The 20,124-nt window shown below is 41.6% G+C and overlaps 1 protein-coding gene across 2 annotated transcripts in view; it reads right to left on the reverse strand.

Annotated features, from left to right (window-relative positions):
• DACH2 (dachshund family transcription factor 2) overlaps nucleotides 1-20,124 on the reverse strand; it is a 266,714-nt gene that overhangs the window by 34,249 nt on the left and 212,341 nt on the right. For both annotated transcript variants that reach the window (XM_054169395.1, XM_054169393.1), the window contains exons 6-7: nucleotides 17,605-17,740; nucleotides 15,951-16,031 (exon numbers count right to left, since the gene is read on the reverse strand). In XM_054169395.1, the coding sequence (XP_054025370.1) occupies nucleotides 15,951-16,031; nucleotides 17,605-17,740 (217 nt within the window). The remainder of the gene's footprint in view (nucleotides 1-15,950; nucleotides 16,032-17,604; nucleotides 17,741-20,124) is intronic.

A 20,124-nucleotide genomic window follows, 5' to 3' on the forward strand; every position in this document is an offset into this window, starting at 1 on the left:
CTACACCATGCCTTCGGGATTGGTACTTTTCATCTGAACCAATTGCAGATAGAGAGATTGCAGGAGGTCAGTAACGCTTCTCTAAGTCACTAACAGTGTGAAAAGTGTCTTAGGGTGTGGTACATCATCATCATCACCATCATCATCATCATCATCATCATAAATTAAAGCCAACCCACAACATCAAACTAGTCTCTGACCCTGGAGATGTCTATGTCAATACATGGATTTATCTGTTTCTTGTAGAAAAAAAAGACATAAAGGGAAAATCAAGGCAGGCAAGCTGGGTGAGAAGTGGCTAGAGAGCATAAGTGAAGAGTGATGGTGTACGTGGACTGGGGACATGTGTGAGTTTTAGAAAGCAGCAGGTGGAGAAAACTGTGCAACAGAATTATGTATAAAGATTAGTTAGAACTAGGTGAGAACTGCAATAGAATCACACTTGGAGTGTAAAATATTGTCTTTGTCACTTAGTTCATACTGTGAACATGCCCAGGTTTCTCCTTCCCCAAGCAGAAGCAATGGGAAATGCTGCTTGTTCTTAGCCTATTTCCTCACCAGAGGATCATCCTCCTCAGAGGGTGGCAGCTTTTGGTGACCTAGACTGCTATTATGGGCTGTGGGACAACTATTTCCTCACGCTGCAGAAAACACGATGCTAACTTTTCAAGAAATCTCCGTTCCTCTGTCTTTACTCCAAGATTTTCCAGATGAAAAGAAGTAACAAGAAACCCCACCCCAGATCTGAGTTGCACTGAGCTAAACTTTCTTTAGGATTTGCTATGTCTATTTTTGTGTTCACCTCTGATGTTTGTAAGCAAGAGGAACTAAAATGCTTTCAATCTTAAGCACTGCTTCTCCAGCTGAAGGCAGATTGTGCTCTCCACACTTCCAGCTTTCTGAAACACCTCAAGCAAACCCAGAAAGCCTACGAGATTACGTTACTGATAGTTCTGTAATACCAAAGAAGCACAAGAGTATCTTTCAGATCTCCTTTGCAGATAAAGCAGCTTACAGAGTCTGTTAATTGTGACTACAAGTCACCTTTAGAACAACCACTCTTTGGTGTGCCTGTAACAGAGTCACCTGGACTTTACAAGGCTGCTTTCATGCCTTTCTGTGACTGACTGCACTGCTTCACTCTAGCTGCAGAGTCCTCTGGGCCTGTGATCATACCCTGGCTGGTGGTCTGGGTTTCAGCAGAATGCAAATACAAGCTATGAGCACATATGTTTTTATGTGAAACAGAAGCCAAGCTGTGAATGCAACATCACCCTGCAACAAGGAGCTGTTGTGGAAGCAAGTCCTGTCCACCTCAGCTAACTCACTTATCACACCTCTGCAACCTCACATGCCAGCACAAGAGGGTACTGGATGAGCTGGGGTGATCTCTGTTCTGTGGGGTCTCTTACACACCACGTTTGCAAAGCCCTATCTGCCTCCATTTCCCAGAGCACAGCAATAGATAGCTAAGATCTGCTGCATACTAGATGCATAGGGAGCTGCTAGTACGAAGGCAAATCCCCTGCTTAGGTATGAGCATGGTTAAAAAGTACTACATTAAAAGTACATGTTCATAAAACAGATTTACACTGCTTCTATCTCTGAGCACCTTCAGCATTACAGGATGCTACTCCTTCTCAGCCCCCTTGGCAGACTACACATACAGTGATTTTACGTATTTTTAAGCACAGCTTTCCCCCACAGCCAGTCCTTCCTGTCCATCTCAAAATCATGGAGAAGCTGGGAAAGACCTTTAAGATCACCAAGTCAAATCATCACCTAACTCTGCCAAGGCTGGGGCTAAACCATGTCCCTCAGCACCACATCTCTGCCTCTTTGAAATGCCTCCAGGGATGGGAATTCGACCACCTCCATGGGGGGCCTGTTGCAGTGCTTGCGATCCCTCTCTCAATGAAGAAATGAAGATAGATGTTTAAGAAGATGCATTCCTCTGCATTTCCTTTTATCTTCAATGACTCAACACAAGAAGAGATCTTCCTAAATTCTAAGTTTCTTTAGGTGGCACTTTTATAACAACATTAAAAAAGCAGAATCTATGTCAGTATCAAAACTGCCTAACTGGATCCATAACGAAGTCTTTATTTAGTTAAAAACTTCTGATGTTATCTCTATTATTTATTCTTCAAAGGAAAACAGTAATTAGAAAAGTTCTGCAAATTTGCACTAATGAAGCAGAAAAATCTACTATGAAGTAATGAATTTTATTAATTACCATGCAAGCCAATAAATACAAAATGCAAGTGTACCTAATGCCTTCCTTCTGTGATTTCTGCAGCTATTTGTGTAGAGTTACTTACAGGTAATTCCCAAGTCATTGCAACAACTTGAGCTGGGGATGATATTTTGGCCACAAGTTTGAACTTCAAGCAAAGAATTTATATTCCACAAACAGTGAAAAAGAGAAAGTCTTAAAGATTCAGCAAAATGAGACGCTGGAAAAAATCAAAGAGGCAGAATACTAAGCAGATAATGAGGCGGTGGAACAGCAAGAAGGAAAAGGAGAATTCCCACCATAGGTTATTGCCACCACTTACTCCAAGGTAAGCAAGCCTGAAGATAACCATCCAGCCCTGGTGCACAGGCTGAGAAGCAGCAATATTCTTCCCAAATTCAGAACTATTAATTGCACAGAAGGAACAGCTACAGGTCCAACCCAGAAGGAACAGCTACAGGTCCAACCTTAGAGTGCAGGGCTGGAGGAAGGGTCAGCATTGCACCCTGTTTTCTCAGCCTCCTCCATGCTGCAGCAGGTGAGTGCTGGTCCAGCCCAAGCAGTATTCAAGGTTGTCTTAAGCAGCTAATGACCCTCAGACAGTCTCTCCTTCAGTGCAGCTCTGCCCAAGCCAAACCACTGCAGACACACTTCTTGTTTTCCAATGTATCTTCAGTGTCACAGCTGCCACGATGAAAATGGGTGAGAGCTACAGGTGCTTTTGTGCCACAGGGGAAATCCCTGGCTCTTTACACTCACTTCTGCCCCAAGGAGCGTGACATTGCCACAGAATTCAGCCATAAATATTTGAACTGGAGAGCAAAACCTGATTCAGAGACTGAAACTAATTAATCATCTGCCCAGCAAAACTGAGATGCATTCAGTGGAGTTCAAAACCTCCAACTGCAGTCAGAACTTTGCCAGATCTTATTGCAGGCCACTCCTAGTGAATCCCAACGCAAACACAGAAGAGGGCTGGGATTTGAGCATGATCCACAGGACAGAGAGATTAGAGGGTCTCTTAACCAAAAATGGTGAGGTCTCATTCTAACTGGGAGCCCACACCAATACCTTTTCTGTTTCTGATCTTCATCAACTGGCACTTGAAAGGAAACCCCAAGTCCTTTCTTCTTATTTGTCTTTTTCCCACACATTCAGTATTTTTTCCTGCTGTCCTCACAAGATCTCTCTAAATCCAGGGAAGAAAAGAATACCAGTAAAAACCGCTTTACTACAGTATGTGTTAGCACCATTACATGAAATAATTGCTCCTTGGGAGATTCTAGACAGTCAATTAACCCCCAATTCACAACTCAAGTGGCAGACCAGACACTCAATGAATAAAGGGTAGGGGTTCAGTCCTCAATTAGGATGAATTTTTTTCCATAATAGTTTAATGTTGTGGTCAATTAAATCCCCTAGCATTGTATTAATTATTATATGAATCCTAGGTTAGTTATGGGGTACTACAACCACACCACGGTGCTGGGCTTACATTTTTCTGAGCTGTAAAAAAAGTCTTCCTTCAGGGGAAAAATATTCTGCTTTGACAAAAAAAGCAAGGAAATGCATTGTGCTTTCCTAATCCTGGGGCCATTTAAATGTCTCCTGTATTTTGCTGCCAGAGATAACATTGCAGTTACCCCACAGATCATTAGAACTAGGTTTACTACTGCACCAGATATTTATATCAGTGGTTATATTAAAAAGGATTCCTCAGCAGCCTTTTAAGGATTAATCTCGTCTCCAACTGCTCAGCTTCTTTCCTATATTGCTGGGCATAGCAGCTTGGAATAGTAGCTTATTTTTCCATCTGTTAGACATATAGAGCCTATCAGTTTGTGAAGTACTTTCTTGGTACTCTTTTTGGTAGAATAAAGTCCTAGATTTCCTTGGGGAAGCACAGGACATATGCTGATGCTCTGTGGTTTCTGAGTTACTGCAGAGATGAATTCTTTTTGGCCAGCTTTCTGTTGAGTAGGTGCTGGAATCATATAAAACAGCAACTTGTGGGGAAAAAAACACCCAACAGTAAAATGGTGAGTTCCCTGGCCAAATCAGTGATCTTTTTTCAACTAATTATTTTTCTTGCTGCAAATGAAGACAGTTTGTCTTTGAAAAGACAGTCTATCATTAAAAAAGAAAAGTATTGAAAGTTTTTGAAACAACTCTAACAGATGTCATAGCAGTTGAAAGTACAATTAGAAAGCACAACGCCGCAGAAATAGAACTTCAAACAAAAGCAGGAAAGTTCTGTGTGCACATCAATAATTTAGAGTGATTTCAGAACTGGTTTATAGATGCAAATGTCTATATATACATTGAATGTGCTCTTTACAGGCAAACAAAAAGGGGATACAATCCTTTTAAATTATTTTGAGGATAATTGTTTCCACAACAAAGATCATTATTTATCAGTTTTGAAGAGAAGCCAACTGCCCACATTTGAAATGCACAAATCTTGGCACACAACACAGAGAATGGTAATCTCCCCCCCTTTGCAAAACCAGGTTTGCATTTATTTGACACATGTGTCAAGTTCTTATCTCAAAGCCCATGCAGCATTACCTATTTCTATCAGAAATCATTATATTTATTTCTAATCACCTTCCCACAGCTAATTTGGTAACTCAGGAAAGGAAACATTTATTGCTACCAGATGCTGTTACCTTTCTACTCACTCACACACTGCTATAAATGGGTTCAACAGCCTGGAAAATAGGGTTTAATAGATATTATTTTGCCTTCTGGATTGCTTCTGTTATAATCTTTTGTTTGTTGATTTTAGTGATGGTAACACTCTAAATTTATGCTACAGCTATGGACCAGCCAGGAGAAATCCATGTTACACAGTGCAGCATCATGCAAAAAGACCTGAGACAGTCTGATGCTACAACTAATTGAGCTGTATAAACAATCTGGCTCCCACTGAGCTACCCCATTCCTGATGGATTCATTCCTCCAGGAGAACACAGCACAACCCCGCTGCACCACTGCCCTCCCCATGCCCACAGGCATTTCTCTTCTGAGTAGGTGTTGCACTGCAGCCCAGCTGATGACCCTGACTGTCTGACATGAACTGGCCAGGTCACCTTCTCTTATTCTACTGACTGCAGAACTGAGATGGTACAAGGCAAACCTTTGAAAGAGACACTCCCCTTTTTTCCTTCCTTTATTAGATGTTTAATGGAGAGCAGGAACAGCCCATGGAGGAGGCTGCTCTGAACCTGACAATCTCCCTGCTTCAATGTTTCTCTGTATCTTTATTTCCGTATGTAAGCCTTAAGGAAATTATTTGTCCTGTCTTGGAAACTGACTGCATTGTTCTTCTCTGTTCCTTTTGTTCTGGGGTAAAAGCCCAGTATGCTCAAATGGGATTTTGATGGATAGGTGATTTTGTGTAGAGAGAGATGAGATTTTCCTACTCAGGTGGGAAGGAAACTGTGGGAACAAATGAAGGTCCTTGAGGCTGTAAACTTTCTCAGGAGGAGATGGGAGCAGATTCATAGCAGAGACACCAGCTCCTCAGCAGCTTCCACTGACATCTTTGAACATCAGAACACAATTTCACTGAAGGCAACCAGAACACAAGAGGGGATGCCCTAGTCCTGCTACTTTGCTGCTTCCTACAGCAGAAGACACCACGCACTGCCTTTGAGACAGCGGGACACTGACATGACAAATCCAGGAAAGGGACAAAGTTCAAACCTCCAGACTCGAGTTATTTATCATTAAAATTAACCCATGTATCTTTGTAGGTTTGCCCTCGTGGCTGGAAAACCTCCATAAAATTTCTGTCACTTTAGCCCCCACTATTCCAGAATGATAATCAAACTTTTCAGGTACTTGGGGCTGCTTAGCTTCAGTATTTTATGCCCTCGGTGGTGTATAAACTGCTGGTTGTGTAGAATTAAAACTCCAGCCTGACTTAGAACATATTCAATATATGCTGTGCAGAGAGTGGTGTTTACAAAACACTGATCCTAAAGCAGGGTGCTGAAAAATCATCTTGTATATTAGAGAGAATTCTTATTAGAGATAAGAGTATAATCTAGAGGGGCCTGACTTATTTTCTGCTGAGATTTCCACATGTGTGTACAGAGAGAGATCAGTAATGAATGTTGTTGAAACAATCTCTCAGGAGCTCACTGGATAGACCTTGAATATTGGTGCCTTTTATTTACTTTTTTTTAAGTATCAAAAACTTCATAGAAGGGAACAAAGGAATTATGGCATGAAGGAATTATTGAAGTTTACCAAACTATTATCCTTTCCTTAAAACACACCAGTAAAAAGACTCTATATAATCTTTTATAGAACAATTTCAAGCTCTCCTTTCCATCTAGATCCTTTCTGCCTGTAATGCCATAGCCTGTATGGCAATAATGTCAGAAGTCAAACAGCAGCTCTGGCAACTCCTCCTTTAATATGTGAACTTCTCTGCACTTTTGCCTGGGGGGCACCTTCACTGCAATCACTTTCTAGGATTTAAAGCTACAAAATACAATCAATACAGGCAAATCTCCTAACTGGCAGTGTCTAAAGTGTCTCTAAAGGTTACAGAAGTACAGACAACATATTATCTTCTGACCTCTGTGAATAAGAGATCTTCTGTCCATCTTCCAGTCGAGCTCAGCCATACACCAGAGATGCTCCATCCTCCAACACATTCTACATCAAACAGGCCTCTTCTGCCACACCAGAAGAGGCACTCCACTGAACTGTCATAAAAAATGTTAGCTATGTATCCCCTTACTGACAGCATTCACCCAAATAAGCCATGGGGTTTGTCAGCAGATTCACACAAACCAAGTCTCGCCATCAAAACACCACACAACAGTCCAGGTGACAGATAAAACAGACAAATCCAAAGCCATGCAAGGTTTTATACAATAGAACATTGCAAAATACACCTGGAAGCAGAATTTTATTTATTAAACTACTTGTTATAGCCTGTCATATTCTGTCAGCTAGAAGACAAATCTGCTCTGCAAACTACTGTCATGCTGAGTACAAAATAAAAGAAGACAATAAATCGGTCGGAATTTCCAGAGCAACATGCAGCGGCTGAGCAGGACCAAAGCAGTGTGCCTGGGGAACCCTGCGCTGCAGTAATCGCTGGCTTTCTGCCTTTCTACTCACTTGCCTGCAATTTCAGACTTCTCATGGCTACAGCTGGCTAAAGCAGAAGGGACCCTGCTATGTGCAACACCACCTTTAACAGTTCTCCCGAACACAGTTAAGCATCACAAATACACCACAAATGAAAAACATTTCAAAATTACTTGGGAGCCCAGCTTCTAGCTGTGAAAGTGGGACAGCTAATCATGGGCTCATTTGTAGAGGTATTCATGCAAACTACAGTTAAGGAAATGGGACTCTCAGAAGTCTTACCCTTCAACCTAAAGCTGTGAAGGCACTCAGTGACCTAATGCTGAGCACATATGTGTCAAAGAGGCATTAATGAGATATCTAAAAACCCTGATGTTCAGTCTCACAGTTGCCTCCAGCCCTCTAAATTGATGCCCAAGGTCCCGCTGGCCATGTCTGTTTTGGCTGTGAAGCTTACCTTGGGTCCTGTTTTGGAGGCTCTGAGATAGACTGTAAGCCCAGTGATGACAGTACTCCCTGGCTGATGGTCTCATAAGCCCCAAATGGAGTGGCCACTTGAGAGATAAGAGTCCTGTTTTCTAACCATCAGACTGTTTGGGTTTATTTAGCAAAGGAGTTTGAGAGGGGGAGAAATGACACAGAGCAGCTCAACAGTACAGCTGATAATGCAGCAGGCCAAGGGACCTAGTTAAGGGGCCTGCTCTTATGAATATTTAATCACTCAGATGAAGTGGAACAGCTTTAACTGGAGATAGTGATAGATGCAATGCAGAGACACAGCAGCCTGCAAGAGGCTTTGCTCAGGAGAGGAGATTCAATCTCCTGACACAAACTGAGGAGTTTTGAGAAGGAAGTTTGCTTTCCACAGAGTCCCCCAGTGGCTGGGGTATCCCAGATAGAGCAAAGGCACAGGTGACTCTCCTTCCATCTTTTACCAGTTCTAAGCACCTCTACAAGAAGAATAATCACAGCTGGAAATCCTCTGCCAACATTAAGTACTGGGCTCCCACCTGGTAGCAGGCAGCAGCCCCGGAGAGGGACCCAGGCAGGCCCTCTGTGGGCACTTCCCAGTGCTGGCCAGCTTGGTGGGATAGGGACTGATAAATCCTTACTGTTAGTGTAAGAATAACTATGACCTGGTACTCCTCTTCTGTTATGTCATCATTTACTGGGTTGTATAATGATAATCTCACAATCTAAGGTTTGTTTATCCTTTTTGCAAATAAACTGCTCCTATGACAGAGGTAAGTTGAGAGGAAAAGCAGGAAGCTGCTTTAGAGACAACTCCTTGATTATTTTTCACTATTTCTTGCCCATTAATTTTATTGATAGAGAAGATATAGAATAATAACAGGAATAAAAACCCAAACCAACCAACCAAAACATAAAAATCCCTACCCAAGAACAACAAACCAAGACCAAACAGAACATAAACAAACCCACAACAACAAAACAGAAGCAAACAAAAAAACCCCAAACAAAACAATTGAGTACAGTCTAGAATAAATGGGGGGGAAAAAAGGTGGGTGGGGGAAGGTCTCCAGCTGCATCTCTGTATCTGTTTGGTTTTCTGTGTGAGGTTTTGGGTAGCACACAAAACAGGCACTTCATTTCCTTGCTGGGTCTTACTCTATCTCATGCATGTATCTTACCTACTTGCTACTGTACTAATAAGAATGATTAAAAGAACACTGCAACATTAATAATGAACTTTCTCAAAAGTGCAGGGAGTTTCATGAGAGGAGTTCAAAATGGGCCATTTTCCTTCAAAATGAAGTGTTTCTTTTAAAATACTTGCAAATATATGGATTGCTCACTGTTGTGGCCTCCCACACCTTCAGGTACCATGCTTAATTTCCAAAGCACAGCTGGTGAAGTGAAAAGGCAGCAGTGTCCACGCCCAGAAACAGCTACAGCTGTAACAAAGAGTGCCGGAGCGGTGCTCTCTACCCAAACAATCCAACAGAAAACCTGATTCCCTCGACATTGCAGCTTGAGCTGGCTGTGGTCTGCAGCTCCTTACGTTCTGCAGCCCCCTGGTGCTATAAAGGCTGGATTTGCTCTTTGACAGCAGGAACACATGTTGCTTTCATAAACCAAAATAAACCAAAGCACTTTTGGTCCTCTCTATTCTTGATCAAAACAAAGGCTCTGGAGCCAGGGCCACGGCTATGACTGTCACTCAGTTTGTCACTGGTATGCAACATCCATCTAGGGGTAACATGACAAACTCTAAAGCCTAGCTCACTATTAGCAACCCTTAGCTGAGAGGCTTCTGTTTTACGAAGGTTTGGTGAGTGTGGCAGGCTCAGAGCACAGGCAGGGGGAGGCTGAACCCCTGTCAGGCATCAAGGATCTCTGGGACACAACCTTCCAGTACATGTCTTGTTCAGATGGTACTGCAGCTAATGAGGACTGAAGGCAAACCTATTGAGTGACTCAGAAAGAATGTCACCAACTGCAGTTTTCAGTTTAATGACTTTGCATCAGAGGTATTACAAATCAGGGCATTCAGTTTTAATATGAGGGCTAACTCAAAGGAAAAGATTCCTGGGCCTAATCCAAAAGCTTTCTTAGGTCACTGGGTGCCTATCAGCAAATTTTCTCCCCTTTCTATGCCTTTCAAATTTGATACAGCTCAGTAAGATGGACCTGCCTAAAACTCAATTCATAGTATTGGAGAAAAAGTGGAAATGGTAAATTCTGATGAGACCTCCTGACTTTGGACAGTAGCTACCTTATTTCTGCCACATTTTGTTCTTATTTGCCCATTTTATTTCATAGACTTACATGACTAAGTGGTCCAAAGCCTTTTCAATGAAGAAAATACCATTACTTCAGTGTGTTTATATAGGTTAACAATTTGTGGTGCTTAGACAGCAATACATTAAAGTCACTGAAATCTAATAAATAAAACATATTAATAAATTATATATCAGTGTAAGAATCTGGCTTAGTCCCTCTGCCAAGACAGTCACAAATTCTACTCTTCAGAAAAACACATGTTCTTACAAATGATTCTGCAAATAAAGATCTAATATAAACTCAATGTAAAAGATGTGACCTTGGAATACTTCCTCAATATCTCTTCTATTTATCAATGTTTGAGCAATGGTTAAGTACCCAATCATAATGACATGAGTCTAGGCCATTGTTTTCTATTTACACATACTGTGACTCCAAGTGTTAATAAGAGCCTGCCTTGGTTTCGTGGAGTTGGGGGTTTGGGTGTTTTTGGACTGATGGACTGACAAAAGAGCACATCTACTCTTAGGCCACCAATTTAGCATTGTCAGTTCACTTGTGGGTTAAATTTAACAACAAGAAAAACTTGTGGAAAAAGCCTTTACCCAGAATAGAGCTCTGTGCTTCCTATCTTTCAGTTTTCTCAGAGGACAGAAAATGCAAAAATATCTCTGAATTTTCCAGTGACTGTTTGCACTGCACAGGCACTGAGAGCTTTTGGGAGAGAAACCCTTGCAACCCTCCAACCCATGCATTACTACAGCCACTGCTCATGGAACCACCCCGGGGTCTCTGCACACAGATACCAAAAAGAAACACAACTCCACTTCTAATCTGGGGAGGTTTTCATGAAGAAAGTTGCTTTGTTCTCATTGTATCTTTAAGATGCAAGTATTGGTACGTCACAGAACAGCATGGGGAACATTTGAAGTGCTGGCACCCCTCGCACATTGACACACGCTGCGTGGTGCAGCCCTGCACTCCTAGTTCTCATTCCTGATCCTGGCACCTTCCATCTGGATGCTTTCAGATTAACTGCTGGAAAAGTCCTTTCTCTGGAGGACACCCCCAGCACCAGCCTGTCGCTCTTTCAGGTGTTCTGCACCTGCTCGTTCTCCTCCCCTCCCCTCCCGCGAAAGCCAGGCCTTTGGCAATGATTAATTTCAGCAGCACAAATCCTCTTTTCTGCTAATGAAATACAATAAATAAGTGAAGTTATTCTTTCATTGCCGCAGTCTCTGGCCATCTGAAAACATTTCACACAGCTGACAGCAATGATGCAACATTCCCATTTCCTTGAAGTAATAAAGGAAAAGGTGTTCTATAATAAAATGAAAAGGGCTAGCTGCCAGATGCAGAGTTTTGGAGACTACTGTCTGCTGGAAACAGGAGACACAGCCCTCGAGTCCAGATTTGTGTTCTGAAAATGCAGACAAATGGGCTAAAGGAGGGTAGCATCACCCTTGAGCAGCTCTGAGCCATTCAGAGCAAATACTACCTTTACTTCTACTCAGAGACTGCTTGAAAAATGATTAAGTATAAACATACTGGTCAGTTACACATTTTTCCCATGCAGTTTTACTCACTTAGTGCAGCTCCAGCACCCTGAACACCCAGGTGAACACCTGGTCAGATCACGCCGTGGTGCCCCAGGGCCCACACCTCCTGCTCAATTCAGAGCCGGAGGGGTAGAGCTGGCACGTGCCCAGCTCTAACCAGGGCTCCAGGAAGAGCTGCAATTGTGCAGGCAGCAAGTGCACACCACTCCTGCCTGCAGTAACAACCAGCAGTATTAGCTGGGGGAGCAATCTTCCAAAACATTAGGCTTTGGCCAAACTCTGTTCCCATTGGAGACCCCATGAACGTTCTCACTGATTTCACAGTGGCAGGAGTTGGGCCAGTGCCTCTTACTACTCCATCCCATATGAGGAGCACATGAAATATTCCTTGTCATGCAGTCAAACAGAATAATTGTAGCGGAATCTGAATCCGACCGGCAGGCATGGCCGAATCCTTTTCCGGCTCATTTAACCTTCCTAAAGCCAGAATTCATATGGAGGATTCTGCAAAGCCACAGCGGGCTGTGTCAAACAAACCTTTCCCACACAATGGAGATGTTTGCCAGGACATATACTGAAGCAGATGAATTCAAAATTTGGTTTCTGTGAGCAACTGTGCAGGTACAATGTAGCTGCTTAAACCCAGACACAGCAAGTAAACACAATCAGGCAGAGCTGGGTTTCAGTTTCTGTAAACATGTGAGGCTCTGCTCTGTAAGGCATTTTCTAGCTCTGTTTCCTTTCCTAGTGCTTTCAAAACAAAGTGCAGATGGTTTTCCCTCGCACCCTGACATGGATGCACAAGCAAAATGCTTGTGTGCCATCATGGTTAAAGACACTTGACTAAAAGTATTTTGTATTAAAAAACACAACTGCATCCTTGCAAAGGTATCTGCCTTTGTTGTCCTCTAATGTTAAGCCTGACCATGCTTCCTAAAAGGAGGATGAAAGGATGTGGAGTAATTGAGATTTAATGGCATTTCTCCTTCAAAAAGCTTCAAGGCATGGTCTGTAACTGGGCTCTAACCCCTCTGCATTGAGACAGCCACTAAATCTGTAACTTCTGCCCCACCAACATATGCAAACAGCTCAGCATAACTGAACAACCTCTGATTAACTGTCTTTTAAAGGAAAACTCTTACACCACGTTCTCTTCAGCCCTAATTACCTTGAAATTACTTTGATGAGAACAAAGCAGCACATTTTTGTCTGGTGCTGAGATCACTTAAAATGGGATATGGAAAACAAAGCCTGTGCGTCCTGAGGGATATCACAGTACTTGCCTATAATCATTGCAATAACTTTTATTGTGCTTTATGCTAAGATTTCATGTAAGTAGTGCTACTGCTGCATTTTAGTTGACTTAATTTTCATTTGTTGCTATCTTAATTGTTACAGACTGCTCTCATTTGTAGGAGTGCTCTTATTTGTGGAGTTCTATCAAAGGTGCCTAACACAAGCCCACGCTCAGTATATGCCTTCAATAATTTCTTTGTTGTTTGAAAACTTCCAACTTACAGCAAAGCTGGCATTTTATGGCCTGCAGAGCTATAAATCATTTTTAAAATCATGATGATATTACTCAAAACAGATGTGAAAACATATGTTTGCCACGGTTGTATAAACCGCTTACTTGTCATACTTAATAAATGTTGATACTTTTATTTTAACTACATTCCTTCTCAGTAACTTTGAAAATCTTTGCCATGGTAAATAGACTTTGCCTTAGTAAAGGTAATGGCAGGTTTTGGAAAACAAAGCTGCTTCTGTATACAAATTACACCTAGAGTTTCTGCTGAGCAGTGCAGCACAGATCACGCTCTTCAGCGACTGTCTGCATCTGACCTATAAAAACAGAGCCTAAAATAATTATGCACAAGAGAATAGTGTTAGGAAAAAAGATTCTCTATGGGAGTGAGACAAATCACTGAGGAGCAACAACACTTGCATGGGGTGACAGAAAGGCCCAGCACACACAGGCTGAGGATTTTCAGAAGCAGAGTCTCTGTCCTACTGCTCCAGTCCAGTGGGTGCTGGTGTCCCATAAAGCAGAGATTCCTACAGGAACTGTGCTGTAGGTCTGTCACGCTGCCAAGCGCAAAGCCAGCTTGCAATTGTTGGGTATTCAAAATTGGTACCTTTAAATTTCACCTTTTCTCTCTCTATGACATCACCAAATGGGTCTGGAGCTGTGAGATTCCCTGAAAACTACATCTTTACTTGGCAAAAATAATGAATTTACTCTGGTTGCGTTTTGAAGAGGAAAATTTGACCTGCGCAGAGCAAGGGGTGAAATAGAAGATTTATTCTGTTCTTGAAAATGATGATTTAAAATGCCTCATGATTTTGTAGCACTTTCTTCTGATGCAGGTGAATTTCTGAAAACTAAGCTCATCCTAGAAGTATCCTCTAAGTGTGTGCAGCAGGAATACCTACAAAGACACTTCCCAGTACCTCATCAGTTCAAGACAGATAACACTAAGCAAAAATGTAGAGCAGGAAAGGAAGGCAGCTGTACAACTTTAAACTTGGGGGGGATTATGGTACATAAAACGTTAGCATCAGATTTGTCATCTCATCCATGTTACAGGGAATGATCAAAGAGTGCAGAAACCTGGGAATTGGGTTCACAGGTGGTGGGGTTTAAATTATTTTCACGCTTTTTGGGATTTCTGAATTGTCTTTTCTGATCCTTAAACTGTACCTTCCTTCATCCATCCTGAGTGACAGGACTGCTACCACCAATATCTACATGATTTACATCTCTGAACCCCACAGGATATTGAACTATTTTGCTGAAAAAATGACTAAACAGGGCAAGAAGCCATGCACAGTTCAACAAAATTCAAATCCACTACACTTTCAGGGTTAGAGGAGATGATACTTACGTAACTACAACAGAAATGTAATGTTTTAATCTTAGGAAAACAGGTATGGTTGGGAACCAGCCTCTGGTGCTGGTCCCTAAACACCAACAGGATTCCAGAGGGAAGGATTTAAGCATCACGATGCAGACAGAAAATTATCTCAGAACGGCACAGAAGGGCTCTTTGAGGGTTCATGAGGGAAGTGTTTAAATGCCTAAAGAACTCACTGAAAACAGCTTCTTCTGCTTTCAAGACGAGACTTGAGTGTGAAAATACAAAATAGGACAGAAGTTTCAGGCTCTCTTCACCCTTCACTCAGGGATGTCCAAGGACTAGAGCTGATCATGTGAAATCATGAATCTGCTCCAGTCATTTTACACAACTCTGAACCACAAGGCATATGAAGCCTTCAAGTTCACTTTTGAGTAACACAAAACCGTATCTGACTTTTTAGTTTTCTCAGAAAACACACTATAATCATCCCAGTTAAAATAAATCAGTTTGTGCTTTCATTTACAACAAAAAGCTCATATTTACAGTAGACTTCTATGTGCATTTAGCTCATGTTGTCTCCTCCTTTGGTTACCTTCTCCTCTTTCTTTTCCTTCCTATCTTTTTCACTCTGAAACCTGAACACCCCCCTCAGTACAGGCCTTCACAGTAGTTTCCAGTATTCAGCCACCTTTTATTTCCTTGACTACACCCCATCTCCTTTTTTCTACAGGCACCCATTTTGTAGGGTGCATTCTCTACATGTTGCCAGAATAAACCCCTCACCCATTAATATGATTTCTTTTTTTGTTCCATTTGCAAGGACACAAAATGGCTTGTTCTTCCTTGATGTGCAGCCACAGATGGCACACGTTCTCTGTCACTAAAACATTCCCCAGGCCTTACCTGCACACACCAACAGATTTCACTTTCTCCAGTATCCATCAGTCACTGCAGGCAGAACCAGGCAGAGGAAACACTTCCCTGCCTACAGGACAATCACTACAGGCCAAACATCACTTCTTTCCCCACTGCCTCTCACTTGGGACGTCATTTCATGGTGCCAGACACAAAAACTGGCTTATTTCCCTCACCTAGACACCAGCATTAGTCTGTACACACATCCCCTGGAAGCAAAGAAATGATACCATCTGACTAATCAAGTATTTGCTAGGAACTTCAGAAATAATTGGGTCAAAAGACCAGCAAAATATTAGCCTCATAGCACATCAACAGAGAGAAGCAAAGACATGGTTGTTTACACTTCCCAAGAAGAATGACATGCAAATTCACTGGATACATTATTCATTGCAATTAAGCACTTAGCTCTCTTAAATTTATAATATAATACCATTGCATATGCAGAATGCTAGAAAAAGGAATAAAACATATAATTACTGTAATTAAATGCCTGAGATGGAAAACCATCCACAATTTTACCTTTCTCCTTTTGTATTTTTTTTAGGCTGGTCCCAGTTTCTTGATCAATGAGTTCTCCTTCCCTGTTGTTGGTCAGCATAGCTAAAAAACATCAGAGCACACAGCTATATAACGCCATCAGGAGAGAGGAAAATAGCAAATCCTATTTGCTCTTTGGTATTTGGTATTTTTCCATTAATTTCTACTATATAAACAGTGTAAAGTAACTGACCATTTTTGTTGGCCAGAATCAACCATTTGAGTTGTCCCAGTTCAGCACTTACAGCCAGGCAAAATATGCAGCCAAAGCAAATTTGCTCAAGTTGTTAAAAGAAGACACTAAGACGGAACTTATGAAATGTTCAAATTAACTAATTAGAAAAGTACTTCACAGAACTAATTTTGGGGGAAAATACATTTAAATATTTAAGTCTTAGCAATTATCTATAAAGCAGCAAGCTTAACAAAAACCACAGACTGACAGACAGCAACCCAAGCTGACAGACGCCAGTAAAAACCCAATCCACCGCAGTGCTGAGTGAGGTTCTTTACTTAACGTTTGCAAGATCAGTGAGTTGCTCTAAGTTTATGATTTCAGGATGCCTGTTTCATTTGTTCTTGTTTGAGTAAAGCATTTCCCACTCAATAATTAACCAATTACAGACTAAAGTTATTTGAGCAAGGACACTTGTTAAAAATTTCCTTGCCATATTTTGGGCAAAGCTGCAGTGAGGACCAGAGTCTCTTTTTCACTCTTGCTATAGGAAGTTCTGTTTCTTGCTCTACTTTTTGGCCTGCTTTACATAGGAAAAAGCTGAGGGGGATCTACTTTCTAGTCTCTGCTCTGTGTGTACATTAGGCAAAGTAGTTCAGGTTCTGCTGACTAACTTGTGAAGAGTCAGCTCTCCTATGTGTAGTTCCATGGTGCTGCTGCATGGACCAGAGGCAGAGCTGAAAAATCCCAGCAAGCATCTGAGTAGCTGTTTGATGGGAGTGAAGTCTACACTGACTTACATGGACTGCACTGGTTTTGTAGTTCAAAAATGTAGCTCAGCAATGCCTGCATGGGTTCCAGTCACTGTGAAGACAACAGTGTTGACACACACTGACGTGAAGATATGTTAATTGACTTGCCCTAGATCCCTCTTGGAAGCACCAAGAATAGGACCTTAACTTCCTCTAGACTGAATTAGCATCTTAAACACAGTATCAATAATGCACAGGCTGTGAAAGCTGTGGTGGGGAGACCAAAAAAATCAGAAAGCCCTCACCTCATGGTGATGAGGTAATGTGGAGGAGGTTTTTGGAAGGGAAGAGCCATCACATGATCTGTGACTTTTCTGACATACATATGAAGAAAAAGATCACTTGTTTATTCCAGCTCCAGGTGCCTTCAGAGGCACTTCCTTAGTCCAGTCCAGCATCCAGTTAGTCACATCAGAGAAGGGATGTTATCTTCTGTGCATGGGTAGATACTGGCACAGAATGAATCTAGGGGGCTAGGCTGTGCATAGCAATGAGCCTAACAAAACAAACTGTAGTGTTGAACTTTCTGGGGGGTTTAGCAACTGAGTGCTTTCCTGACTTCCCTGTCAAAGGAATATTTGCTTCAATAAACCTCCACAATTCTTCAGGTCAGTAAGTGTGTCGAGGTGTGAGGCTGCAGAGCACTAACCAATTCTGTCAGGTGTGTTGTCCAACTGGGAGGGCGAGCTGGACACGCTGCTGCTCTGATGGGAGGAAGCATGGCTCCCAGGCCGCTGACTGTCTTCTAGAGATGGAGCTGGAGAGGGGCTGTCCTGAATCCGTTCCTTGAAACAGAAATAAAACAAGGTCTGTGCAGTTTGATTCAGGAACTTTACTGAAGTTCACTGAAAACACAAAGTTGGCTTAGCTAGCAACAGCAAATGGTCTTTCTGAGACGAACAGAATTCACATCAAAGAGCAGTACCATCTTCTAGAGCCCAAAGCAGTCACACCTCTGAGCCATGCAAGGTGTCTGGGCACCCTTTGTGTCATGACACAGCATTTGCCACCTCTTTCTTTTTTCTCTTGGTAGCTTTTTCACACATAAAGAATGCTCATTCACATGGTTTTCACTAACTACTTTTAATCAACAGATAGTGAAAGGGACATATATTTGAGTCACCTTTCAAACAATTTAGATTTGGACTAAACTGTCACTAAATGCAAGTCTGCAAGCTCACTACAATCTGTACCTGAGTAAATTACATCAGCATCTTCTCAGGGTAGCACTCGGACAAATTATGGCACGGCAAGAACTTCACTTATGCATGAAAAGCACCACTGGCAAATGTAAATAATTGAAAATTCTTCTGTACATTTGCACACAAAACTTAGCATTTTAGGTAAGGAGGGGGGAAAAAGGGCAGGAAATTATTAAAACATTAGAAAAATGAAATCCTGCAGCTCTGTACACTTGCAGATTGTCTTAAGATGCCATGGAATTTTCATCCTGTCTTAAGGAAGGCAAGAGCTTGTATGATCACTTGAGACCCCTCAAGTATCATTCTTCTGAATTAACTCACAAGTCCTGTACCACCAATGAGAACTTCTAAAAGGGACAGATCATGGCCTGAGATAGTTTAGATATTCTTATCTTACAATCTCCTCTATGCTTTAATCCTCTGTTACAAGTCAATCCAAGAGTAGAGAGGCACTAACAATGAGATGCCTGAATTTACAGAATTCCAGGGACTGTGTTTTTGGACCTGCCTTCATCCCTGGCAGTCAGCTGTTCCCTGTGGAAACTCAGAACTGAAATCTTTCTTACTTTTTTTTTTTTTAAGGGAGAGCCTCTTGTCTCCACCTCATTAAAAATCACAATTACAGTGTAATCTGGGGAAGTTGTCTCAAAGGAACTTTGCAATTTTTCTGCCTTTCTAACCCATTCTCAAAGATTTTTCATTAGGAGCATGCAATCTGGATACTTGGTGGCAATTTACCCTGTGCTTTTGAAAATAAACTCCACAGCATCTGAATTTTTCATGCAGTTTTTGCTCATTACTAACCAAGTAAGATAGCTTTAGGAAGAGAATAGTAGATGCTAACAGTTTTTCCATTCTAAATAGCTGGCATAAGGGCTTCTGCTCATAACCTGTTGAGCTAATTCAATACTAGCACCAGCCGTCAGTAACATTTAAAGAGTATTCTGTTACCCATTAAAACCACCTCTCCAAACCACTCATATTTACAGATATTTTAGAGAATGATGCAAAGGGAACATGAGACTGGATCCTTCTCACAGTAAGGGGTGGCTTTGCCTATTCCACAGCAGCTAAAAACAGCATTGAAGCTGTTTTTAACTGGATAGTTATTGTACATTAAATAACAACTGAGCCTCAAAATCACGAAACAGCTGCGTATCGGTTACATAGCTGCTAATCCTCAATGGATCTGGTTTCACTAATTATCTGTTATTTAATGAATACACAATAACTAATAAATCTTGAAGGGAGACTCTCAATTGCAGTATTTTTTGCTTGCTAATTAAAAATGTTTATTAAGTGTTAAGAGGAGCGAGTCTGTGATGTGGAGTCAAAAGTTGAGAAATTCTGGAACACTGAATGGTTTAAAACAAACATTTGAAAATTCAGAGTCGCTGATCTTACAGTCTCCTGTGTTTCCTTCATCCCCCAAACAGAGGGGTTTGAGAGGGTGCTGGTTGAAAGAGTAAGAGCGTTGTGACTGACTCTGTGAATGGGTTGCCTATTAAATTACTTTTAAATGTCACATTCTAACCCCACGAAGTATTCTCCTAAATGAAAGTACACTCCTAAATAAATGATCAGTCACACACATACAATCCTGAGGTTACGAATACTATGTGTCCTTTACCTCTGTGTAAATAATAGCTCCCAAGCAGGTTACTGCTAACAGGTTGTAACTCTGCCTGTAATTTTATGTGACTGGATTTCAGTTCTAACAGTTCTCTTTCGCACTCTTTCCTCTCGTTCCTCCACAGAGAGAATTCCATTTCCAATTAAGATATCATTCTGAAAAGATTAGCTTTACAGAAGAGCACATACTTTAAGTAAATTCCATTGTCTATTGCGACCATGAAAATGAATAGCCAAGGAGAGCACATGCCAACTGTTCTGCAACAAGGGCTATGAACACATATGACTATAAATTAACACTTTGATATCACACAAACAGCCATATATATCATCTT

The sequence above is a fragment of the Dryobates pubescens genome, chromosome 18 (assembly GCF_014839835.1).
Source record: "Dryobates pubescens isolate bDryPub1 chromosome 18, bDryPub1.pri, whole genome shotgun sequence".
Taxonomy (NCBI): Eukaryota; Metazoa; Chordata; class Aves; order Piciformes; family Picidae; genus Dryobates; species Dryobates pubescens.